This window comes from Elephas maximus, chromosome 25, assembly GCF_024166365.1.
Source record: "Elephas maximus indicus isolate mEleMax1 chromosome 25, mEleMax1 primary haplotype, whole genome shotgun sequence".
Classification (NCBI taxonomy): Eukaryota; Metazoa; Chordata; class Mammalia; order Proboscidea; family Elephantidae; genus Elephas; species Elephas maximus.
This window is the reverse complement of record NC_064843.1, coordinates 62,762,601-62,779,600: the sequence shown is the minus strand read 5'-3', so window position 1 is coordinate 62,779,600 and position 17,000 is coordinate 62,762,601. Positions and strand designations below refer to the sequence as shown.

The following is a 17,000-nucleotide window of genomic DNA, read 5'->3' as shown; positions in this document are numbered from 1 at the left end:
GTTAAAGTAACTGTTAAGCTTCCCAAGCAAGATGCAAATTAGTGAAATTCAATATAAACGTACAAAAAAACATTTGAAGGTCTCACTTTCTGCTTAACTTTCAAATTTTAGCTTGTCTTAACCATTTAGCCTATCTGCACACATTCCACCACAAAAATCCTCAGTAAAGAGAAGTTCTCTCACTCAGTTATTAAGCCTGAATGTTCTTTTTCAAATGCCGCCTTAAAATGGATTTTTTTTTTTTCCAAAACCCTTGTCACCTATACCTCAGACTGTTTTTCAAAGGTTAGAAACATAAGTTAAAAAGAATACAAGGCAAGACGAGCCATAAGAAACCGAAGAAGAAATAAAACAAACAACTGAAGGGAGAAGGAACATGTTGTGTGCCATCTAGCAACTGGAACAGATCCCAGTTTTTCTCTGATGAACCATCACTTCCCCCAGTCTAACCCATGCACCTTGGGTGGCACTCAAGGTGAAGCATGGGGTCCACGTATAAGCAATCGTGCTCTCCCCTTAGTTACAGTGACTGGGTAAGGGTGGGCACATGGTGTGGTCAGAACCAATGAGAGACTCGGGCTCGGCATGCCAGACAAAGGTCCTCCAGCTGCTGGGCCTGAGGACTGAGCCAATCCAGAGGGAATGGAGCCAAGAAACAAAGCAGTCGGATGAAGCCCAGTGGCATCACCTGCGCCTCGGATGAGGCCACCCTGAAGGCCATTTATCACTGGACTTCACTGCGCCAGGAGATTCCATTTAACTTAAACCAGTTTAAATGGGGTCCTCTATTACATGTAACAGAAAGAGTTCTAATGGATACAAAGAGTAAATAAATAAATACAGGTGTGAAAGGCAAAGCTATCCATTAATTTCTTACTTCTGCATAAGTTTTCTTTTTACTTTAAGCATTGTAAACATCTGATTACAAAATACTTTGTATGGCATGAAGAATATTTAATACATATGCAAAAAAAAAAAAAAAATAAGGTCAAATTAAAAGCATCCCCATTCGGGCAAGATTTCCAAGACCACTAACGAAAGCTGTAAAGCCAGCCACACAATCGGAGGTGCCTTGGCCCCCACAGGGCAGGCACCAAAGAGCAGCAGCAATTTTTTAAGTTTGGAGATTTTGTTTTATTTTTTCAAAACCAGCTTTATTGAGAAATAATTCATATATCATGAAATTTATCAACACTTCAATGGTTATTTCATTAGCATATTCATAGAGTTGTGCCATCACCACCACAATTTAATTTTATACAGCATTTCCAAAAGATGGTGCTGAGGGCTTCTTTTGAGTTTTTTTTTCTGATTATAAAATTAATACCTATTCAGTATATAAAACTTGAACGTGGCATTTTGATTTTAAACCTCCAGGGTCACACATCAAAAATTTTGCTGGGGTGGAGTTCTGTCGCCACACACAGCTCCTTTGGCTGTTTCCTGCATCCGCAAACTCTCTTTTCAACCAGTGTAGTATGTTGCTACTCAATGTCCGCCTTCCTTCTTTCTTTTAATGGAACCTCAATTTTGTTCAGGAATCAATCTCTGCCTCTTGTGACTCAACCACCAAACCAAACCAAACCAAACCCGTTAGCGCAGTCAGTTCTGACTCACAGCGACCCAGCAGGACAGAGAACTGCCCCACAGGGCTCCCAACACGGTAATCTTTATGGAAGCAGACTGCCACATCTTTCTCCCTCAGAGCTGCTGGTGGGTTCAAACCAGCGACCTTTAGGTTAACTGCAGGGAGAGGTAAACCCCTTCGCCTGATTCAGGGTTTAAAAACACATAACAAACAAAAAAAAACCAAGCCAGCTGTTCCAGAGTCGATTCGGACACTCATGGAGACCCCACGTGTCGCAGAGTAGAGCTGCGCTCCACAGGGTTTTCAAGGTAGTGACCTTTCGGTAGCAGACTGCAAAGCCTGATTCAGAAGCAGATCTGATTGCTCTAGGCCAGGGATTGGCAAACCACAGCCCAAGGGCCAAAGCCAGCCACTGCCTGCTTTAGTACAGCCCTTGAGTTTAGATTTCAAAGGTAAACAAGGGTGGAGGTGTGAAGGGGGGCAGGATATGGGAGAAAGGGAGATGGGAAGAGGAGAGACAGATTATTTGTGGTCCACAAAGCCTAAAGCATTTACTATTTGGTCCTTTAGAGAAGGAGTTTGCTGACCCCTTGTCTGAACCAATTATAATATTCCTTGCCAGTGATCAGTTTAGGAATGGACCTGTGACCAAATTTTAGCCAATGCATGTGAGGGGAAGTATACTGAAGCTATGTATCTTTAGAAGTTGTAGTGTTAGATGAGTTTGGCCACTGTTTTTTTCCTAGCCTTAGGATGAGACCAACTCTGAGGACGACCGCAGGGAAATGGAAAGGACCTGGGTACTTAATGACAAGATTGAAGGGTGGTGTCAATCAACTCCAGGGCCTGGCTACCTCTGGACTTGCAGAAATCAGAAATAACAAATATTCTTATTGTTTAACTCAGTTTGAGACAATGTTCCTGCTATCTGCAGTCAACAGCATTCAAACCAAAGTTTGAAAAAAGAACTCTGATGGATGACTTTTCAGTAATTCAAATTTATGTCTCACTGAAAAGAATTTAAAGAGGTATCTTAAAATGACAATTGTGCATCCTGCCCCTGCCTCCTCACCCCTGCCATGCTGCCTCTTCCTCTTTTTTAAATAAATTTGAGTAACAGCAGAATCCTTGCCCTAGTATGGCTGGGCTAGCATGAAGCAGGTTTCGGAGCCGCTCATGTGATGGGACTGGAGTGATGAGGAAAAGAGCTTAGCAGTCCTGAATGCCCCCTTGGCTTGCCCTGGTGCTACACTGCCACCTGAGCTACTCCTTCGGTTGGAGAAACCATGTCTTCACTGAAATAATTCCCCAGACATGGGCCATACTAGTTGTCACCAGGTCTTTGCTCAATCTTCATTCTCCCCCCGTCCTGCCCCAATATGGAATGGCCAGTCTCCTTCAACCGGCCAAACAAATCATCTTCCCTATTCTAGTTATCCTAGTTATCCAGAAGAAAAAGGACTCTCAAAGAGATAAGCCTAACATTTGGGGCAACTCTTCCTTAAGGGGCATGTGCCAATGACAGAAAAAGCAGCCGAGAGTTAAAAAGCTGGGCAGAGCTCTGGACAACCTCATAGAGGTAATGAATAAAAACTGAAGTTCAGGCTTACCAATGAATGGGAACCCTACTAAATCACCCAAACTTTCACTTGGAACCTCAAATGGCTACTCCCTATGGATAAGGAAGAAACAAAAATAATCCAGCCTTCGAAGGGACCAAAGTCTAGCTTCAAATCATAAATGAAGAATGAAGGTGATCCAGGATTGCTTCTGCCACTAGACGCCTGCCAGAAGCGAATACTAATCCTCTTTAGAGGAGAACTTTCACTAAACTGCAATTTACTTCTAAAATATTTCTATACAATTTCATTAAAAAATTACCAGAGACATGGAAAAAAACAAGGCTAAGTAATTAAAAATTAAGAAAAAAGAAAACAGTAGCAGACCCACAGGGGTAAAAGGAGTTAAGATGACTAAGGTACTTAGATTGTCCAGGAAGAAAGAAAAAAAAAAAATACTAATTAACAATAAAAAAATCAGAAACTTACAGATCAGTAAATCAAAATTAATGAACATACAGATGATTAGAACTATGCAATTAATAAGCTCTAGCAAAAAAGCGAACAGCAACAAATAGAACCCTACACACAAGAAAGAGAGAAGACACATTCTTTTCAAGTATACACGGGCATTTGTAAAAACTGGCCATTACTAAGGCCAATGAACAAAGACCAGAGGAAAGATGTCATTCAGAGAACATTCTCTGCTCTCTGCCAAAACAGTAATAAAATTAGAAATCTGTATTTAAAAAGATAGTCTCTCTTTTCCCAGTGTTTAAAAAAAAAAAAATTTAGGGGGGGAAAAAAAATCTGAATAATTCCTATGACAAGGAAAAAAGTATAACTATGAACATTTAAATAACTAAATTAAAATATTTAAAACTGAATGACACTGATAGGATTATCTGTCAAAACTAATAGGGCTTTAAAGGAAAATTTAAAGTCTTAAAAGCATGTTAGAAAACAAGAGTTTGAAAATTCATGAGGTAGGCATTCACTTCAAGTTGGAAAAAGAACCACAAAGAGAAGCGAAGGAAATAATAAAGATAATAATGGAAACTAATTAAATTTTTAAAAGCAACAGATGAGATCAAATCTGATTATCTGAAGAAATTTAGGAAATAGATGAATCTCATACAGGATTTACTGATGAAAAATAGGGCAGTCATAAATAATATTCTGAGTAGAAAAGGGAACATAATCATTGACACAGTAGAAATTCTAAAAAATAAAATATGCCCCAAAATTTGAAAACTTAGAAAATTGTTCTTTTTCTAGAGCACTACACATTTTCAAAATTGAATCAGTATGAGTGAAACTCTAAGTATACATGTAAGCACTTAAAAATTAGACAAGTAATCAAACATTTCATTATATCCAGTCCTAGGTTAAAAGGAGCCCTAGTGGCACAACAGTTAAAGTGCTTGGCTGGTAACTGAAGGGTAAGCGGTTCAAAGACACCTGCCGCTCCAAAAGGAGAAAAGACCTGGTGATCTGCTCCCATAAAAGATTATAGCCTAAGAAACCCTATGGGCCAGTGTTACTCTGTCCTATAAAAAAAAAAAAAAAAAAAATTTTTTTTTTTTTTTTTCCTATAGGGTCGCTAAAAGTTGGAATCAACTCAACGGCACACAACAACAGTCCTAGGTTTAAACCACTAATATAACAAGGAATTACAAAAACAATAGACAACTCTAACCAAAGAAAAGAAGATCATATCTGAGAAATTTCCTTAGTTGTTTTGCTGTTAGAATGGTCTGAACGGAAAAGCTGCTTTCAGGTAATCAATGTGTCATACACTAGCAGGGCCAGAACCCCAAGTCAATATCTAAAACCATAAAGCTGTGCCCCTCGATTTAACATTCTCAGGGGCAGGGGGGTAGGTAGACTTCTGGATCAGAAACTATAGCTGTATACAGTGTTTCTCCTAATCTAATTGAAGAATATTGAATATACCACAGACTGCTCGGCTTGACAGCACTGGGTTTTTTTGGGCCAAAAGACTGAACAAATCTGTCTTGGTAGAAGTACAGCCAGAATGCTCCTTAGACGTGGGAATGGTGAGACTTCGTCTTTGTACATAGGACATGTTACCAGGAGGGACCAATTCCTGGAGAAGGACATCATGCTTGGTAAGTAGAGGGTGAGCAAAAAAGAGGAAGACCCTCAATGAGATAGGTTGATACAGTGGCTACAACAATGGGCTCAAACATAGCAACAACTGTGAAGATGGCACAGGACTTGGCAGTGATTCCTTCTGTTGTACATAGGGTCACTATGAGTTGAAACCGACTCGACAGCACCTAACAACAATGACAATCTAACAAGGAAAAACATTAAGATCTTTTTAGGACTTCGATTGGAAGCACTTAATGATTTACATGTGGCCTTCAATTGGCCAACTAAATAGTAACTACTTGTCTTAATCATCTAGTTCTGCTACAACAGAAATACCCCAAGTGGATGGCTTTAACAAAGAGAAATTTATTCTCTCATATTCTAGAAGGCTGCAAGTCCAAATTCAGGGCGTCAGCTGCAGGGTAAGGCTTTCTGTCTTTGTTGGCTCTGGAGGAAGGTCCGTGTCATCAATCTCGCCTTGGCCTAGGAGCTTCTCCATGCAGAGACCTCAGGTCCAAAGAACATGCTCTGCTCCTGTCACTACTTTCTTCGTGGTATGAGGTATCCATGTCTCTCTGCTCGCTTCTGTCTTTTCTATCTCCAAAGAGATGGTCTTAAATCACCGTCTAATCTTGTAGATCTCATCAATACAACTGCCAATAATCCATCTCATTACATGATAGTAACAGGATTTACAACACACAGGGAAATCACATCACATGACAAAATGGCAGACAATCATACAATACTGGGAATCACAACCCAGCCAAGATGACAGATATTTCTGGGGTACACAATTCAATCCATGACATTCCACCCTTTGGTCCCTCCAAATTCATGTCCTTGCCACACGTAAAACATATTCACCCCATATCATAAAAATAAATAAATAATTTTTTTTTTATCATGGCAAGTGTTAAATCAACTCCAAGTCCAAAATAAAATAAAAAAAAAAATTCCTCTTCATCTGTGAAATCAAGAATACAAATTAACTGCTTCCAAAGGTACAACGGTGCAACAGACAGGCACAAGTTAGATATTTCCATTACAAATGGGAGAAACTGGAGGGAAAGGCACCAAGCAAGTCAGCAGAACATATTACCTTAGCCCTCAGGGCTTGAAAATAATCCTCTGTTCTTTGAGACCATTCACACAATGGCCCTGCCCTCCAGACTCTAGGTATTGGCCACACTCTCTGGATTCTGAGTGGAGGCCCCTCGGCTCTGGGCTTCAGCTCCACCTTCCAGGCCCACTGGGACAGCAACTCTGCTCCCTCGGGTTTAGAAGCACCATTCTCTTAGTCCACCTGTGTGGTGACTCCATCCTTAGGAACACCAGAGGCCATGGCTCCACCCTTTGAAACTCCAGAGGTCGTAGCCATACTTTTTTAGGCTGAGGCAGTCGGCTTCTTATGTTCATTGTCTTTTCAGCTTCTGCTTCCTGGTTCCTTGGCCTCTTAGCTCCTTGGGCCTCACCACCCACGTCTGCCCTGCTAGGGCAAGTGTTACAAAGCTGTGTAGCTCCACCAATAAGTGCCTGGAGGCACCCCAGTCTGCCAGTAAAGTTCAGCCAGAAGGCACTCAGTTCTCTCGCTCCATGGGTTGGCATGCTTAGCTCCACTGATAAGTGCCCAGAGGCACCCCACTCCTCCAGGAAGCCTCCTGCACACAGGCACTCATCTCTCTCACTCTGTGGGGTCAGCTTCCCAGTGCTGGTCTCCTGGTTCTGTGTCTTCTGGTCCTCTGTCACTGCCAGACCTCTGCAGCTGCTTCCTACCATCTGTGCCATCGCCAGTGTTAACAGTTCTCCTCATTTCCTTCTGAGTCCTCTATCCATTCACAGTTTCAAAACTGTATCCACATTTTAGGGATCTGTTAGAGCAGCACCCCACTCTCAGTACCAAATTCTGTCTTAGCCATCTAGTGCTGCTATACAGAAGGACCACAAGTGGATGGCTTTAACAAAGTTTATTCTCCCACAGTCTAGTAGGCCAGAAGTCCAAATTCAGGGCATCAGCTCCAGGAGAAGCCTTTCTCTCTCTGTTGGCTCTGGAGGAAGGTCCTTGTCATCAATCTTTCCCTGGACTAGGAGCTTCTCCACACAGGAACCAAAGTACGCAATCTGCTCCAGGTACTGCTTTCTTGGTGCTATGAGATCCTCATGTCTCTGTGCTTGCTTCTATCTTTTATCTCTCAAAAGAGGCTGGCTTAAGACACTGTCTAATCTTGTAGATCTCATCAATACAACTGCCACTAATCCATCTCATTACATCATACCCAGTGCCATCGAGTCGATTCCGACTCATAGCATTACATCATAGTGATAGGATTTACAACACACAGGGAAGTCACATCAGATGACAAAATGGTAGACAATCATACAATACTGGGAATCAGGACCTAGCCAAGATTACAGATATTTGGGGGGGGGGGGACACAATTCAAGCCATGACACTACTCATGGGCAAACTAATGTGATATTGACATAGACTCACAGTCTCTTTAGAGCCTTTATTTTTGTGGAAAATGGAATGGGCCTAAAAAACACTCTAGGACAACTATTTTACAACAAGGCTGCATCCTTGCCATGTCTCTATAACCTTATGCTTAGACATGAGGGGACAGCTTTTAGTTTCAGGAGACACATGCTCTCTCCAGACAACAGGAAGACGAATATCCTATCTATGCTGACCCCAGATTGTACCAACATGTTCCAGAACTGGTCTCAAGAAACAGCTGAAGCTCCCAACCAGTTACTCTTGACCCATAGCAAAAGGAGCAGATGACTAAGTGAATGACATCACAGCCACAGTCCGGAATTACAGCAAAAGCTCATCAGTGTCCGGGTGACTGTTGTTGTTGTTGTTAGGTGTCACCAAGTTGGTTCCAACTCATAGCTACCCTATGTACAACAGAAGAAAACACTGCCCAGTCCTGTGCCATCCCCATAACCACTGTTATACTTGAGCCCATTGTTGCAGCCACTGTGTCAGCCCGTCCTGTTGAGGGTCTTCCTCTTTTTCACTCATCCTTTACCTTACCAAGCATAATGTCCTTCTCCAGGGACCGTCTCTCCTGATAACATGCCCAAAGTATGGAAGACAAAGTCTCGCCATCCTTGCTTCTAAGGAGCATCCTGGCTGTACTTCTTCCAGGATGGATTTGACCATTCTGGCAGTCCATGTTATATTCAATATTCTTTGCCAACACCATAATTAAAAGGCATCAATTCTTCTTTGGTCTTCCTTATTCGTTGTCCAGCTTTCAGATGCATATGAGACAACTGAAAACACCACGGCTTGCATCAGGTGCGTCTTAATCCTCAAAGTGATAACTTTGCTCTTTAACACTTTAAAGAGGACTTTTGCAGCAGATCTGCCCAGTACAATATGTCATTTGATTTCCTGACTGCTACTTCCATGGGCTTTGACTGTGGATCGAAGTAAAATGAAATCTTTGACAACTTCAATATTTTCTCCATTTATCATGATGCTGCTTATTGGTCAAGTTGTGAGGATTTTGTTTTATGTTGAGGTGTAATCCATCCTGAAGGCTGTGGTCTTTGATCTTCATCAGTGTTTCAAGTTCTCTTCAGTTTCTACAAGCAAGGTTATATCATTTGCATGCTGCAAGTTGTTAATGAGTCTCCAATCCTGATGACACATTTTTCTGCATATAGTCTATTTTCTCAGATTACTGGCTCAGTGTATAGACAGAATAAGTATGGTGAAAAGATACAACCCTGACAAACACCTTTTCTGATTTTAAACTACTCAGTATGCCCTTGGTGTTCAAACGACTGCCTCTTGATCTACGTACACGTTCCTCATGAGCACAAGTGTTCTAAAATTCCCGTTCTTGACAATGTTATCATCCATAATTTGTTATGACTGACACAGTTGAATGCCTTTGCGTAGTCAATAAAACACAGGTAAACATCTTTCCGGTATTCTCCGCTTTCAGCCAAGATCCATCTGACATGAGTAATGACATCCTTCTGGATGACTAACACTCAATATTTGCACTCAACAGGTTAACTCGTTTCATTATTCAGGAGAACATTTTTGTCTGTTTTTAATGACACATTGTAATAGATCTGCTCAAAATTAAGAATGCCACAATTTATAGTGGAGTCAGAAGGATGTTGATTCCTGCTCTCAAGCTCTTCTCAAAGTAATTTTCCTTGTGTTTCATGACCCTAAACTCTGAATTTAAGTGCCTGTTGGCTGAGGTGTATAAAGCACTCCCATACTGCTACCTGTGAGAAGATCTTGTGTGGTAGCAGTTTGATCCAAGGATTTTTGTTTTCTTTATGTTGAGGTGTAATCCATACTGATTACATGGCTGTTGTAATCTTTGATCTTCATTAGTAAGTGCTTCAAGTCCTCTTCACTTTCAGCAAGCAAGGTTGTGTCACCTGCATATCACAGGTTGTTAATGAGTTTTCCTCCAATCCTGATACCCCGTTCTTCTTCATATAGTCCAGCTTCTCAGATTATTTGCTCAGCATACACATTGAATATAGGTATGATGAAAGGATACGACCCTGACACACACATTTCCCCACTTTAAACCATGCAGTATCCCCTTATTCTGCTTGAAGAACTGCCTCTTAATCCATGTACAGATTCCTCATGAGCACAATTAAGTGTTCGAGAATTCTCATTCTCTGCAATGTTATCCGCAATTTGTTATGATCCACACAGTCGAATGCCTTTGCATAGTCAATAAAACACAGGTAAATATCCTTCTGGTATTCTCTGCTTTCAGCCAGGATCCATCTGACATCAGCAATGATATCGCTGGTTCCACATCCTCTTCTAAATCCGGCTTGAATCCTGGCAGTTCCCTGTTGATATACTACCTCAGCTGCTTTTGAATGCTGTTCAGCAAAATTTTGCTTGCATGTGATAGTAATGATATTGTTTGATAATTTTCATATTTGGTTGGATCACCTTTCTTGGGAATAGGCATAAATATAGATCTTTTCCAGTCAGTGGGACAGGTAGATGTCTTCCAAATTTCTTGGCATAGATGAATGAGCACCTCTAGTGCTGCATCCGTTTGTTGAAACATCTCAATTGGTATTTAGTCACTTCCCGAAGCCTTGTTTTTCACCAATGCCTGGCTTCTGGAGGGTTTTCAAATTCTTTCTGAGTAAACATAAATACTAAAAATGGAACCTCCTCAAAATTAGAAGATGGAAAGGGCTTTTAATGGGAAAACCTGTTTGCTCAAATGCAGTAAATACTTATATGGACCATCCCCTCTTGCAGAGAAAATAGAAAATTAAACTCTGAGTCAGAGAAGGAACTGCAGATCCCCACTTACAGGTGAAGTAACTGCTGGCACAGTGAGAGTAGGGGCTGAACCAGGCCATGGTTATTTCTTCCAGGAAAACGTGCTTCTATTAAGCCACCTAAAATGCAGGGGCAAGTACCACGCTCTCGTCAAACTGAATGGCGGTAGGTGAGGAGTGGCACCTAGAGACAAGGACCTGCTCCAGGTCTTCCGTGCTCTTCTGAGAGGGGCCAGCAGACCATGGTGAAACAGCTGGCAGAGGCTGGGGAAGACGTGCAAGTGACCAACGGAGACTTCTTTTAACATCTCCTGTGCAGACACTGTGTAACACTGACTGTGATTATTACCTACCTACTTTGGGGGCAATTAGAACTCAGGACTACTGCCCTCTTAGAAACTTGGTTCTGGACTTTTGAAAATTTAGACAAAAATAAGCATAAGAAAAGTCTGAGATTTTTCAGATCAAAACAGGTGAACTAACAGAAAAGGCACAGGCAAGACTGGTGACTGGTGGGCCAGAAAGAACATGACCGTGATACTCTGATGGCCCTACCTGCCAGTAGTGGGTTGTTTTTCCAGAATAGTAATACACAAACTGATTTTGGAAACAAAGGTTAGGATGGCGGGAAATGGCTCAGTGGCCACCTACACTGAAAGGTCAGAGTTCATGTCAAGGAAAAACGCATGTGTTGACGAGAACAGGCAATTGAGGGCACACATCTGAGGGAATCACCGAATCTAAAGGAATGCTGAATTTACAAAAATGTTTCCAGATCCTCATAAGTGAATTTAGGGCTGTATATTATAAAATGGTAAATCCTAGAAGCATACATTTAAAAATTGTTATTATTATTAAAAAAATTATTCCAGGCAATATGATTTCTAGTAGCAAATCTTCTCAGATACAAGAACTTCCTTCCTGTATTTAATTTTGAAGAGGGGCTAAACTTAAAATCACTGGATAGGACACAATCTATGTGACCATATTTTTACGACCTTGAGAAAACAAGGCTCTTATTTGACTTAACAGGTAGGATTACATACTGCTTTCGGTCACATGCCATGAGGAAAGAGAACAAAGCAACTTTGCAAGTACTTTATTCAAGCTTGAAGACAGGCACTCAGCATTTCATCAGTTGATTTGAGGCTGGAAGGTACAAAAATCAATACAGACCCTATGTACTACAGAAGGAAACAGGGCCCAGTCCCGTGCCATCTTCACAATTGTTGCTATGTTTGCACCCATTGTCGTAGCCACTGTGTCAACTCTTCTTATTGAAGGTCTTCCTCTTTTTCACTGACCCTCTACTTTACACCAAGCATGACGTCCTTCTCTAAGAATGGGACACTCCTGATAACATGTTCAAAGTACGTGAGATGAAGTTTGGCCATCCTCGCTTCTAAGGGGGCATTGTGGCTGTACTTCTTCCAAGAGAGGCTGGTTCGTTCTTCTGGTAGTCCATGGTACATTCAACATTCTTTGCCAACACCATAATTCAAAGGCATCAATTCTTCCTTGGCCTTCCTTTTTCATTGTCCAGCTTTTGCTTGCATATAAAGTGACTGAAAATACCATGGCTCGGGTGAGGCACATCTAAATCCTCATAGTGGCATCTTTATGTCTTAACACTTTAAAGAGGTCTTTTGCAGCAGATTTGCTCAATCCAATACATCGTTTGATTTGCTGACTGCTACTTTCATGGGTGTTGATTGCGGATCCACATAAAATGAAATGCTTGACAATGTCTACGTTTTCTCCATTTATCATGAATTGCTTATTGGTTCAGTTGTAAGGATTTCTGTTTTCTTTATTTTGAGGTAGAATCCATACTGAAGGCTGTAGTCTTTGATTTTTATCAGTAAGTGCTTCAAGTCCTCTTCGCTTTCAGCAAGCAAGGTTGTATCATCTGCATATCAAGGACTGTTAATGAGCCTTCCTCCAATCCTGATGTCATGTTCTTTTTCATACAGTCCAGCTTCTCCGATTATTTGCTCAGCATATGGATTGAGTAAGTATGGTGAAAGGGTACAACTCTGACACACACCCTTTCTGATTTTAAACCACGCAGTATCCCCCTTGTTCTATTTGAATGACTACCTCTTGGTCTATGTACAGGATCCCCATGAGCACAATTAAGCGTTCTGGAATTCCCATCCTTTGCAATGTTATCCATAATTTGTTATGATCCACACAGTCAAATGCCTTTGGATAGTCAAGAAAACACAGGTAAACACCTTTCTGGTATTCTTTGCTTTCAGCCAAGATCCATCTGCCATCAGCAGTGATATCCCTCATTCCATATCCTATTCTGAATTCAGCCTGAATTTCTGGCAGTTCCCTGTTAATGTACTGGTGCAACTGTTTTTGAATTATCTTCAGCATAGGGTATTCAATTAAGAGCCAGCTTCTAGACCCAGATGAGTTCAAAGTGCCTTGAGTCACTCTGTGACTTGGAAATGTTACTGCTCCCTGCCTCAGGTTCCTCATCTGTAAAATGGTGATGGTAATAGGATTAAACAAATTATTACAAATAAAACTCTTACAACAGTGCCTGGGATGCTGTCAGTGCTTTTGAAGGGTACATTCCCGTTATGATTGCGATTTGGGCAGTAGAGCACAGAAACTAAGGGCATGAATGCTGGAGTCAGAGTGACAGTTTAGATTCCAGCTCCATCTCTGGCCAGCTTTGTGACCCAGAAAGTTTATTTAATCTTCCTAAACCCCATTTGAAACACTCTACTTGGCATATGCATCACAGTTTCTTCTCAGTTCGCATTCTTTCCTGTGGCTTCTCCTTAGGTTGCTTTGCTGGTTCCTTCTGATCTTCCTGGCTTCTGGATATGGAGGCCAGGCCTTAGACCTCTTTCCTATTTGTACACACTCCCCACTGACCTTCTGAGGGCCCATGGCTTTAAAATGTATTTTCATAATTATTTAATAATTTCCAAATTTATTTCTCTAGCCATCATCTCTCCTCTCAATTCTAGATTCACAAATCCAGTGGCCTATTCGATATTCCACATTTCTACTTGGATATCTAAAACACATCTCAAGTATAATACATCCAAAGATCCTGTCTTGGTTTTCTTCCCATTCAATCTGTGCCTCCATATGCTCTTCTTCTCAGCAAATGACATCTCAGCAGTAATGCTCCCAGTCACTGTGTCCCCAAGCCTTGATGTCATCCTTCCCTCCTTTTTGCTTACACCCATATCTAAATCCAAAATTCATCTTGTTGTTTCTTCCTTAAAAATATACACAAACTTGGAAGGCTTTCCACCCCCTGCTACCTCTCCTCTGGATCACTGCACTATTCTCCAAACAGGTTTCCCTGCTCCCGCCCTCTCCTCCACAGCTTATTTCCCATTAAACAGCCAGAGTAAGTCTTCATCTCCCTCAGAGTACAAACCAAAGTTCTTCCTACAGTGTATGAACCCTTCATGATGTAGCCTGTTGGCACTTCTCTCAGTCCGTCTCCTTCCCTGCCTCACCTGCTCTGCTCCAGCTGCACTGGCCTCTTTGCTGTCCCCGGAAACACTGATTACGCTTCTACTGCAGAGCCTCTGTACCTGCTGTTCCCTTTGCCTGGTTATGTTCTTCCCACAGATACAACCCATCCCCGTCCCAGATATGGGGGAGAGAGAAAGAAACCACAAACTGATCAACAAATGTACCAGGGTGAAAAGCACAACAGCAAAAAATAAAGCAGATTAAGTGGAGAGACCACCGCCTGTCTGTCAGTTTGTCATACTGTGGTGGCCTGCATGTTGCTATAACGATGGGAGCTATGACACTGATGTTTCAAGTACCAGCAGGGTCACCCATGGTGGACAGGTTACAGCAGAGCTTCCAGCTAAGGACAGATTAAGATGAAAAGCCTGGAGATCTACTTCTCAAAGTTAGCCAATGAAAACCTTACGGATCACAACAAAATACTGTCCTATAGGATGCTGGAAGATGAGCTCCCTATGTGGGAAGGCACTATACAACAGCCACTACGATGAACTCAAACATACCAACAATGTTAAAGATGGCACGGTACAAGGAAAGTACTTTTCCCCTAAACGATATTTGATGCCACTTAGTGGTTTTCTTTTTTGTATTGCAAAGTCAGTTTTCAGCAATGTACTAAGTTTTCTATACAGCTCTACTTACTTTCTCCAGTCAATAACAAAAAAGCTTAGATGAGCTTTTATGAGGAATATTACAAGTGCCCAAACCGTATAACACTAATTGTGCTCCTATGGAACAGAGATTCCAATGTCCTAATGTTTATATCCATAAAAAGAAAGCTGGCTAGGTATATACTCCAAAGAATCTACTAACTTATATTTAATCATATAACAAAAATGACACTGTGAGAAGGGATATAAGAATTAAAGAAATACCATCAGATACCAAGTTCTTAGTCTTTAAAACTGAATTCACAATAACCGTAACTATTTCCCACCTTCTATGTTACCATGGGAAACCCTGGTGGCGTAGTGGTTAAGTGCAACAGCTGCTAACCAAAAGGTCAGCAGTTCAAATCCTCCAGGCGCTCCTTGGAAACTCTATGGAGCAGTTCTACGCTGCCCTATAGGGTCACTATGTGTCGGAATAGACTCAATGGCAGCAGGTTTGATTTTTTGTCTTATGTTACCAGGGAAACCCTGGTGGCGTAATAGTTAAGTGCTACGGTTGCTAACCAAAGGGTCGGCAGTTCAAATCTGCCAGGTTCTCCTCGGAAACTCTATGGGGGCAGTTCTACTCTGTCCTATAGGGTCGCTATGAGTCAGAATCAACTCAACGGCACTGGGTTTGGTTTTGGTTTTTTGGTTTATGTTACCATGACTTCAAAATGGATTTATTTTCTAGAGGGCTGGAGAGCTCAGGGTAGGTGAAATGACTGATGAGTTACTCATGAATTGTCTGGATATAATTATAAACTGCTACACCATGAGTCAATGATATTCGGACTTTTAAGACAAAGAAAGAAAGAAAATTAGATCTTATCTAAGAGACTGCTTGTGAGATTTAAGGAACTTATACATTCATGGCTGAGTGGTCAATATCACATTTCCAGTGGAAAAGACTCTAAAAATGTCTGCAATTAAAAAGACAACAGTAAAAAAAAAACTGAACGGCTTACTCTCTCGATGGTGAGTTAGTGGAGGGTTCCTCTTTTGAATCAGGAGAGCTCAGGCTTTGCAAAATACAATTTTTTGGGGGGGTGAGCAGGGCATCTCTTTCTTGCTCAGAGTGGATTAATCTTAAGGCTTTTATTCCATCTTCTCCCTCCATCTTGTCATATGGACTTGGCTGCAGTTCTGGACTCTTTAAAATCAGATCATCTTCACTCACAGAAACTGTGAGGTCACTGCTGCTGCTCCAACTTTCCTCTTCTGGCTCTTCCTGCGTTTTTCTGAAGGTCCTCCGTGACTCTGGGATCCCGTGAGGAAGACAATCTATAAGAGGGATATGAATGGATTACTGATCAGTGGCTTCAGGAGAAGAAAGGTAAGATGTTGCACCTCACAGAGTAGAATTAATCATCTGCTAAAAACATGTAAAAATTATCCACAACTAATTATAGCATTTAAAAACTCATTAAAATATTTTTTTAAAATACCACAGTGGATTTAAAATTCAGGAAATTCACTAGCAAAAATATTTCCACTTATTTAAGAACTCATTAAAGTGTCTCTTCACCTGGAACAAAAGAGAAAGAAGGAACCCAAGAATCAGAGAAGAAACCGGACTAGAGGACTAAGTGTTTCCATGAACCACCGCCTCCATTACCCTCTGAACAGAACTGGATGGTACCCAGCTACCACTACAGAACATCTGATCAGGGACATGACAGCTGGATCCTGACAGAAAGGGTGAAAAATGTGGAACAGAACTTCAAACTCTTAAAGAATCCAGACTTACTGGACCTAATGAAACTGGAGGAGTCCTTGAGACTACCGCCCTGAGTTATTCTTCAGACCCTGAATCAAAACTATCCCCTGAAGTCATCTTTAAACTAAGGTTAGCTCAATAAGTAAAGATTGTCACCCTTGAGTACTGCATTCTTTTAAAAAATTATTTATATAAGACCAAATGGACAAGTTATTCTAAAACACAGATGAGAAGGTTATGGGGCAGGGAGCTGAAGTCAATGGGGGTGAAACAACTGGAACAGAAATAATGAGCATGTTGACACACTGTGAAAGATGTAACCAGTGCCGCTGATCATTAGGTCTGGAAGCTGTTGAATGGGAGTGGGTTTTGCTGGGTCTTATTTTCATCCACAAAAATAAATAAATAGAAACTCATTAGAATGGAATTTGCTGGCAAAGTTACCATTATTCACTCACTTCATTTTTTGACAGAGAGATAAAATAAGAGTGTATTTTGTCCTTACATAAGACTGCTACCACCCAGAAAAAGTAAATACCAGCAAACGCTGG

General features: G+C 41.2%; 1 protein-coding gene across 17 annotated transcripts in view; it reads right to left on the bottom strand.

The window, feature by feature from the left end:
• Positions 1-17,000, bottom strand: part of KIZ (kizuna centrosomal protein) — a 172,486-nt gene that overhangs the window by 90,176 nt on the left and 65,310 nt on the right. For all 17 annotated transcript variants that reach the window (XM_049870118.1, XM_049870113.1, XM_049870111.1 and 14 more), the window contains one exon: positions 15,698-16,013. In XM_049870118.1, coding sequence (XP_049726075.1) covers positions 15,698-16,013 — 316 coding nt within the window. The remainder of the gene's footprint in view (positions 1-15,697; positions 16,014-17,000) is intronic.